The 10,515-nt window shown below is 39.3% G+C and overlaps 1 protein-coding gene across 1 annotated transcript; it reads right to left on the reverse strand.

Annotated features, from left to right (window-relative positions):
* LOC104426138 (HVA22-like protein e) lies at positions 1 to 1,506 on the reverse strand. The gene is made up of 4 exons (XM_010039087.3): positions 1,343 to 1,506; positions 1,180 to 1,206; positions 437 to 565; positions 1 to 312 (listed from the first exon to the last, which is right to left on the reverse strand). Exons 1-4 carry the CDS (start codon positions 1,387 to 1,389, stop codon positions 162 to 164), a joined length of 354 nt encoding a protein of 117 aa, XP_010037389.1. The 5' UTR covers positions 1,390 to 1,506; the 3' UTR covers positions 1 to 161.
* Positions 1,507 to 10,515: the final 9,009 nt, after the last annotated feature.

The raw sequence follows: 10,515 nt of genomic DNA on the forward strand, positions 1-10,515 counted from the left end.
TTCTGCAAATGTCTACTTTATTTGATAATCGATATTGGTCTTCAGTGTATTAAAGCCAAACCCTTTTTATTTGATAAGTTTCTTGCCAAATCATGAGGAAGTACACAATTAATAACTTTGGAGCAAAGAGGGAGAGAAATGTGTCAGTAGAAGAAATATCATCAGAACGACTTGTAACGGTCTGTGTAGTGTCCGAGTTTCTTCAGCAGATGCCCTCTCACGATCTTGTCGTAAAGAAAAGCCGCCCCTTTATAATTAGGAACGACCAGCCACAGCACGAACAGTAGCTTCGCGTCGTACCATATCGGTATCCTAAACAGTGAGGTGAGCATGCAAATACCAGACACAGGCATCATCAATTAGCCCTTACAATATCGGTGATCGCCGCACCGGAAAATAATAAATCCAATGATGCAGAAAGAGAATGAAGAGGTACCATTGCAAGAGGGGTTGGAGTAGCATCTCCATGAGGGTGAGGAACGAGTACAGGATCCAGTAAGCGAGCCACTGCTCATTTTCTGCCACGTTCATCGGTCTGCTCTCTATGGCCATTACCGATGCTTGTCTGAAAAGGCGTTTTCCACACCCACGTACGTTTGTAAGTAGTCGTTAGTTTCATGCTTTGTCTATCAAAATAGATCGTTTACAACTTTGATTCGTAGAGGATGTGGCAAAATCTGTTCATTAGACGTGTGCCCAAGAAGCCTAAACACAAAATATTAACGTTGAAGAACATGATAATTCACTAGGTACTCTAGGAAGTCATAAAAAAGTTGAAGAACCTAATTAAACATTAAATTAGGAAGAAACATGGTGATTTCGAGACTCAAAATGCACTCAAGCGCTAGGCATTGAGCTATCTTGAAATTTGGAGATTTCTATGTAACCCTCCTTCATGTTGACCACGATTTAGTTCAATATAAATCAATTCTTAAACATTGATCCTAGAAATTCTAGGCCTAGTCGGGCCAAAAAAATGTCTACACAACTGAACGTGACCTTATTTTCATAACTGTCTGTTTGATAATTTGTCTTACTACTTCATGAATCAAATTTTGAATCCATAACAACGTACTTAGTATTAATTACTTTATACTAAGTAGTCTTATTGATTCTATTGTTTTCTTTATATAAAAGAATCATGAAATAACTGAATAGTATAGAGAGGGACTTGCTTACAAAGGATACAACAGCATGATTACTGGTCTGGATGAATTTTTCCCATCGATGTCAAGAAAAAACACAAGGAAGAAAGTACGTGTCAGAGACAGTTACTTAAGAAAACAAGAAGAAAATCTGTAAATAATCAATGTGGATCAACTTAAGTGAGGCGCCAGATTACCCTGCGAGTGCACGGAAGCTTTTGTACGTTGTCCACAACTGACCCATTGTTCTCACTCTCAATCTCTCTCTCTCTCTCTCTCTGCTTTCGTTTCTCTGTTTTGATGAACCTGAGCAGGCCGATTTCGTGGTCAAGAAAGTTAGGACTGGAGGACAAAAGATGTGGTGATATGGTGATGCATATATAGCGAGAGAGATTGGTATCGGATTCTGCCTTGATCGCGCGAACGAAAGTAGCCCACGAAAGTGAATGAGCGCATGCAAGATGCATCGTCATCTTCTCGGACAGGCAACAACTATGCCTTTGTTCTTTCCTCAGCTCTCAAGCCTCCCCCTGTCTCTCTCCCTGCCTTTGCTCTTTCCTCAAGTCTCCACCCTCGTGTAAGCAATAATGTAATTCTGAAATGCAGAAAATTCAAAAACATAGAATCTTTGATTTTCATGATAAAAGGGATGAAGATTACATTTATCTATAGCAAAATCTTTGGAAATCTTTGTTGCGGGAAAAACTGAAAAGATGAAGAAATCTAATTTCTCTCTCGACCCATGCTTTTTTTAACGCATTATATTTAATGGAGGATATAATACAACGTTCTTTTTCACGTCGTTTGTGGAGAGAAGAGCCGACTCTTATTTATGCATGCTATTAAGAGGCGCATTTCATTAAAGCGCATTTTAACTTTCATAAAATTCACACATTTTCGAGAGAGCAGTAACTTCTTAATGAAAATTGTACCATTTTATTAGATCGTAATTTCTTATAGCCAATACATTTTAGCGATTATATATTTATTAAACCATTAATAAATAACGTCACGTGGGCTGTAATTATTCTTACACCTCTGGCAACACTTATTTGGTTCCTACGCTCTAGAGGTTCGCTCCCACTCTCGAATAATTCATCTTTTGGTTATCAACTGATTTCTACAGAATTGTAAGTCATGATTTCATAGTACACGAGACATGAGCCGTAGGCCGTAGGTTCTATCTTTGTCATGGTCAGCGCCAAATATTCTTCAAAGAAAAGGTAAGAAGTCGATAGGCTTTTGGTTAAGCCCTTTGGTCGCAGATGCTGAAGGACGGAGCCCATCGTGGACTAGCCCAGAAGGGTCATTCTAAGACAAATCAAACATAGAAATCGGCCCAGTACAAGATGACAAAAGTACCGGCCCGATTCCACGTCATCAAGTCAACAACCCCTTTTGTAGATCTTTTAGATTCATAGGAGCTATCGAGTGCCGACCCATTTCGGATGGTCCACGTTAATTCCGTGGGCCACCTGCCCCTATGGCCCGACCAGAGAACGAGGAGAGGCACAAATGTCCGCCACACGAAGAGGCTGAAAAAGAAAAAGAAAAAGAATCAAAGACCCTAAAAAGATCTACATAGGAGTACTTTTGTCTTGCGTACATCTTTTCGGTCGTACTGTTTCGCGAGGGCCTTGGCATGGAACCAACCACGTGATGCCTCCAATCTCATGCATTCTCGGTCGACAAACACTCCATGTGGGCGTCTCTCCTTCACGTCCTACGATCCATCCGCTAACATGCAATGATAATAATTGTCAACAATAGTTTGGAGGGGACTTTGACCAGAAAATCCCGTCGAAGACCGGCGTCGATGTAATGGCAGGGAATATAGGGAATTCCCCCTTTTTCATGAGAGGAAGCCAGCGATTTGGTGCCTATAAAAAAAACGAGAGGGATGAAAAGAAGGGAACTAGGGAAGGTAGAGTATAAAAGGATGATCATTGGCATTACGGAATCGATCAAGCCTCGCCCACCTAAATCTCAATCCGTCATTCTCATTCTCATTCTCGACCGTAGCTTGAGATCCCATGTGACTCGAAATGATTTGAGAGAGAATGTACATAACTCTTCTCTCTCTCACAGTAGCGGTTGTCGACAAATTCAAAAAATAATTGAAAAGGGGAGCGAAAAGAAATGTGTATTAAGCCTCGTGCGCAGTCTTATCACCTTTGTTATCTTCCGTGTAATGATGTAGCATCATACTTGTCACATTCTACTAAAGTGGTTCTTATAAAGACTCATGGATAACAATTACCTAGATCTGCAAAATACCTTTTCATTTCTCCACCATCTGAATTATAAACTAAAGTCTTTTCACCTTTGTTATCTTCTGTGTAATGATGTAGCATCATACTTGTCACATTCTACTAAAGTAGTTCTTATAAAGACTCATCAATAACAATTACCTAGATTTGCAAAATACCTTTTCATTTCTCCGCCATCTGAATTATAAACTAAAGTATTAATATAATAAAAAAACCAAACTATACCCAACATTAAATATCTCAAACTTTTTCTCTTGTTACTAAAAATCATAAACTTATTCATTATGGCACAAATAAATACTTTTTATGAAACTCAAAACTTATATTAGTGTCACACATACACCTAGGATTGAACTATAATAGAGGGTATAGATATATAGGTTTTGGTCTTAAAAAAGTTTGGAGCATCTGTGTTATGGTGGACAAATTTAGAATTTTTGGTTATATTTACCCTAAAATAAATCATTTCAAATATGAATAGATATGGTTGGTTTCGTCATCCCTCTCATTTTAAATAATACATTAAACTATCTTTTAAATGCTATTTACATATATGTGATTTCTCTGCACCTGTTTGTTTCACTGTGCTGTACTAGGTACGCACACATCAATTATTGATCATCCCCTTATCGGCTTGCCTAATGCATCAATTGTGCCACTCCCTCGTTTGTCTCCCTCAGTCATTGGTTCGTACGCAGCGATTCATCAGCTCTATCCCATCGTCAGCTCAGCCCGCGTGAACTTGGACAAGGACTCGGCTTGCACGGTGCCAGGGGTCGATTCCTCTGCGCATGTCCCCACAGTCGAGAGGAGCGTTCTCCACAGCAGCCCAGTCGAGGGTTCTAAGCTCCCGGGGACAACTGGTGAGGGACCAAAAGCCAAATCCAAATCCTCCATTTCCATTCATTCTTATCATGACTCGCATCACGCAATCGAGACAGCGACGGCGCAATGCATACCCAACATATACTTTAATGCACAGTAAGGCGGGCGGGTACGAAGATGCTGAAAATTAGGATGGCGGGCTCGGTAGGCCTGACAAAATTCGTAATCAGTGTCACCAGACTCACCACGTGACGCCCCACCAGCAGCAACCACCCCCCAAACTCCCCCAAGAATCCACTCGGCATTGACTCAGCACCACCATTTCTTTTATCCTTCACGTCACGTTAAAAGTCCAAGAACATGCCCCCCCCCCCCTGCTGCTGCCTCAAAACCATTCCGACATCGATAAGAGCTCCGCCCTCGGCGAGAGCGACGCAGCTCCGAGGCGAACGTTCAACGAGTCGTACGTTGCCAGGTCTGTATCTCTAGGCAACGCGTCGCGCTCGCAGTGTCTTTTGGATCGAAGAATGAGAAGGAGTAATAAATGAGCAAGTACTGGTCGGTAGATCCTCATAATCTCCCTTCCTCTTCCCTCCTGGACCGTTCGCCACCTTCATTGGCCCTTTGTCGTGATTCGTGCGCGAAGAGTACGACGTCGGAAATGGGGATTGTACGTAAACGAAGTATGATAAATACGATGGAGGCCAAGCACGTGGGCTCGACCCCTCAAGCAAAATCTTGGGGGGCGGGGACCCCCGCCTATCATTTCACAATCAAGGTAAAAGCGCAGAATGGGCCATTTATAAAATTCACCAACTCTCTGGACACATTGAAGATCCAATTTCTAAAGTAAGTGTAATATGTAGACCTATCAAAATGAATCAGCTCATCAATCCATTTCTTAACTCATATTTGATAGATTATGTTATTATTTGGATTAATTATGTTCAATGAATGAACTTCATGTGGATATTAAATAAGTTCTCAACTTATTTTGATCTACCTCTATGATTCACTTTCAATCGTCCTCACTCGATATCACACTCGCTCATTCTATATTTCGCCGTAGTTTGAATATGTTTTTTCTATGGGTTAAGTTGGTTAAGTTATATATAATTCAATTGATCATGAATCGTTAAATTTATATTGCATAAAAATAAATTAATTGGGTTAACTCGCGTCCAACTTTTTTGACTTGACCCAACACGTCCTTTTGACAAGTCTAATAATAAGTTACTCGAGGTTAGTCCTCACCACTTAACGATATTCCTAAACAGTTCCACTTGCACTACTTCCCATTCTCATGACTTTTTACTCCCCATAAAGAAAAGTGCATTGAGGCACGTTAAAATGGGCTGCAGTACCTGTTTTCGTATTCCGCCACTTCCCCACATGCATTCTTCAGAATCCGGTACAATTATTGTGTCGATTAAGTTATAAGTAAATCAAAAGGTTAATCAGTAAATCAAGAGAATCTCGAAGAATCAAACTCGTCTAAGTGCGTCGAGAGACGTCTAATATCAAACGGCGCAAGCTGACCTTGACACAATAAACTCAAACCCATTCTACCTACATAAAATTCATGAATTCTAAAAAAAGCATATTTGAGAAGAAGGGTTATGCTTCTCATCGCGAGAACGAGGGATACTATTTTTTTTTTTTTGAATTAATATAACGAAAATTTCAAACTAATATATTTATAACAAATTTATTATGAATTAATTTTTTAACTAAAAAAATCTCAAACCGGTACATCCATGATAAATTTACTCTAAATAACCACAAATATCTCTAAATTGATATACTTATAATAAATTTTTCAAAAAAAAAAACTCTAAATTAAATATCATTCATTAAATTTGATTAATACAAAAAGAATGATATAATTGGAATAAGTGGAGAGTAAAATTTTAAACCTAATATATAGGCAACCATCGCGTGTTATATAACTTAGCAATTTAATAATAAATTTTAATATAAATTAATAGAGAGTAAATTTATCGAATAAATATATTTATTAAAACTATATCAATTTGGAGTGTTTTGGGATTAAAATTTTTGAGTAAATTTATTATAAATATAAATCTTATGATATTATTATTATTATTTTTATTATTATTATTTTGGTAATCGAGGACAAAGCTAGGTAGCCCACCAAGCCCGTAAAGTGTGCGATACACCCGAACCAACCGTCAATACTTGTTAGCTCTCGGGAGAGTTGGCCCAATAACCCACCTCTGGGACCCTCACTTAAGTTATGTTAGCGCCTGAAGATTCGAACCTATTCTCTTAACGATGAGGTAGTAAAGCACAAATCATCACGGTCACTACGGTGGTTCTCGTGATATTAATTAGTTTACTTTTTCTCCTGGAAATGAGAAGAAAGGAGGGGAGACAACATGAAAAAACGAGCTAGAGCGGAGCAAAGCTATTGCCTGAAAGCGTTCATAGCCATCAACCGCCTCATCATCACCGTCGTAAGTGGGGCGAGTGAAAAGAGAGAGGGCGAGGGAAGATCAGCCTTTTCCTTCTCCTCTTTTTGGGGTTCTCGCCATCATCCCCCCCGAGGTGAATCCAAAGTGGAGCCGTGAAGCCTTGTCAGTCGAATTTAGTGGGTGGCGGCCCCACTCTCTCTCTCCTCTGCTCAGGTGAAATTGAATAATTCGTACTTTACAATTCCCGTCGTAACAGAGCCAAGGTGGGTCACACGGCCCGGCTTTTCTCCCGCTCGAGGGGCCACGGCCGCAGCGCCGAAACTTCAAGTCCTCGGCCTGGCTTCGTATCATTTATATTTGAACACACAAAAAATATTAAATATTAACAAAATTAAAGTCTCAATCATAAAATGAAAGCTCTAACTAATGATACAGATTATATACTCATCATTGAATGCGCGATGATATAAACCAATAAAATTATAAAAATTATTTCATATACTAAGTTATAAGGAATCTAAATTTTATCCATCGAAATAGATTGCCCGAATTTTAAAAACTGAAATCTATCATGCAAACCTTGAAACGTGAAATGGGACAGGTTCCGATTTTATGTTTCAAATTTTATCCTTAAATCATGCTCACCCCTAATTTACTCTATGCTATAGATTCACCCAAGCCGATTTCTTCTAATTTCAAAAGCTCACCCTAATCACACTCTCCTCCTATAGAGTCGCAAACAGTGCCCGCATCGGCACGTGCCGTTAATATGAAATTTTTTTCGTTTCGTTAGTGATGGATCGCGCCTTAAGAGGTCGAAGGGAAAAGGGCCCCGAAATTTGAAGTGGTCCAATTCAGAGAATATTTGCTATTCTGATACAATGATAATTAAAAAAATGAAGCAGAAGAGGGAGAAGACAAGAGGTGGATGGTTTGGATTGGCAAATCTAAAAGCTTTAAGAAAAGGGAGTTGGAGTTTTGCTTTGGAGTTCGGTCTCAACGTTTTCGAGACTCCTCGTTGTGTGTGATTACGATAACTTTGGCCACTCCTTTTTGGGATTTGCCCCTTTTCCCAATTCTTTTAATTTTCTTCCCTTACGTTCATTAAACGCCAATAAAATCTTTAATTTTGTAATATTCTTTAGCGCAAACAACCCCAAAAAAAAAAACTTTTCCTACTGTAATATAAATATTTAAAATTGTCTCTGTATCACGAAAAAAACATAATATATATATACCATCTATTTCAATTTCACAAATGATATATTTATGATGTTATAAATTCGAAATTTTTTAGGAAAAATTTTAATGATAAAAAAATTCGTGATATTTGTATCGTAGTAGGTAAAATTTAAATTTTTTTCGTTAATATTAATCATATTCATTAATAAATCAAATCAAGAAAATACATATTGTCCAACCCATACTTCATTTTCTTTTATATTGAGCAATCAATAGTTAGAAACCAATTTTTTTTTATATATTATCGAGCATATCCACCAGCTGTTTAGTTACCCCTTCTGGTAAAAAAGAAACCTTTGTTCTTTCGCCACGATGGATATGGGGGGAGACCTAAGATTCGAGAATGGACTGGCATTATTTTTTTGCAAAAAGGAGATTAGGTGGTCCAGGGGCGAGGAGGCGAAACCTGCCAATGGGTCCCCTCCTCCGTTTGGTCTTATAATGGATCGTGGCGTTGGGTAGGACGAGAATTAGGAGCAGAATGCGACCCCTCTCTGCTTTCTTGGTTGGAACGACACCGCCACCCTTGGCTTGTCTCTTTGCATTCGCCGCTTCAACATGATATCATTGCTCATTCTCCAGTTCTCATGGTTAACCTTGTACAGGACGATGATGATGGTGACGATGACGGTGGTATGAAAGTTTTAAAACTCTCTTTCAGAGAGAGGACAAAAGCGAGAAAAGATGTGGAGAAAGCAAAACGAGGGTGGGAGGTGACGCAAGGTTTTGATGAAAACGAGAGAAAGGCCTGGCCTTGCTTCATCTTTCCACAAAATGGCCAGTACTAGGAGTGAACATGATTTCATGATAAAATAGGAAATCAGAAAATCGGATTGATGACAACGGTCCTGTTTGAGATTTCAAGACATACCTTAGGTTCGAAAAATTAGACAACTTATTAGGATAGACAAATTTTAGGTTCATTTCAAAATTAAGGTAAATCGTTTCAACATGCTAGAACCTATAACAAGTCATCTTGCATTTTCGCTGTATTTTATGGCATCAAATAATATGCACGTAATCCGGAATCATTAATTTGAACTTCAATTTTTGATATATCTATGAATAAGAATTTTACTTTGTTAAAATTTCACATTCTCCGTGTACCTAAATATGAGTTGTGGTTAATAAATTATAACTTCAAATAATAATCATAATAAATAATGATTCATTGCAATTATTCAATTTAAAGTATAGGTTAAATTTTGATAAACTCTTAAATTAATCTTAAAATTTGTGACAAAATAGATTTCATACTCCAAAATATGCAGAGTCAATTTTAGGTTTTAAAAAGTTGGGAATTGATATTAGGATAAATTCTAAGTTCCAAGTCATAGCTGAATTGACATTGGTACCTCTCGCGCTAGCCAACGCTCTACATCATCTTCCATTTCATTTTCATTTGACTTATCGATTCAGCAGTTTTGTCACCCATTATCTTTTTGCGGGTATTTTCGCTCCATCTTGGGATAAGGATAACCATGAAGTACGGTGTTCGTCCACCTTTTCATCCTAAATGGCCTCTAGCACGTCATTCTTTATACAAGCTTCCCTGGACACTCATCTTCGTACGTTCATCGAATCCCAAAAGGTCAACAAAGTGGCTTGGACATAACCCAAAACCTAAACATGTACAGTACGAGCATACCGTCATGATTAGGACTAGTGATATGTCGTGTCATATGATGCTGGCAACTATGTTCCGTAACATGTATGCCAATCACCCCTTCTTAACGACGTCTCTGAGCATGGACATTTGGTAGAGTCAGGAGGATGATCTTATGTCGGGTGTCGAGACCTTCAAAGCTTCACTTATAGAGGGGATAAAACATTGACAAATACATACATGCAAACAGTCAAATATCGATCTTAAGCTTACTGATGGATTTCGACAGAACAGTTAAACACGGCCGAAGCTGAAACGAGGGGAAGGGAAGAAAATGAAAACAGACGGGGCGAATCTCTCAGGAAATGGCCGAGCGATCCACGATGGACCCCTCGATCTTTCCATCGGATACACGAATTGCGTAAACGAGGCATGAAGGGGGCGTACGAGGACTGTTGCGACAGGCACTCGACAAAGCCGCAATCAATGTATAAACTGCAAAACCGAGAAGTTACTGCCTTCACCTAACCACGGTGGCCATGTCTTTCACCAGCACTGACCCCCGGAACAAATCTTTGGCATTCGATCCTGAAACGAGCCCGTACAGAGTCATCACTACGTCACCTTGCTTGCCCCAAACCGTATAAGATGGCCAGTGCAGGCCTTCTGAGCATTCGCAGTTGTAATTGGCACTCCTCCATTATTGCCCTGTAGAAAGGAAAAGGCCTCTCTCACTCCTCTTTTCTATTGCATTACCCCCCTCCATATCTTTATCGCATGTATCCTGATATGATGCATGTGGCAGACGCATTTATATGTCTTTTGTGCTTTAAGGATCTATCGAGTCAGTACCCTGTTTTATGAACAGTAGGCCGGGCATAAAGTGGAATTTAGGTCACGGGCATGAAAGACCGAGGCAAAGAGGAATAGCTCCGGTGTTCTAAGATGACCCCAGCGAAATCGGATTACGCTTACCAATATGGGCGCTTAAA

This window comes from Eucalyptus grandis, chromosome 11 (genome assembly GCF_016545825.1).
Source record: "Eucalyptus grandis isolate ANBG69807.140 chromosome 11, ASM1654582v1, whole genome shotgun sequence".
Lineage (NCBI taxonomy): Eukaryota > Viridiplantae > Streptophyta > Magnoliopsida > Myrtales > Myrtaceae > Eucalyptus > Eucalyptus grandis.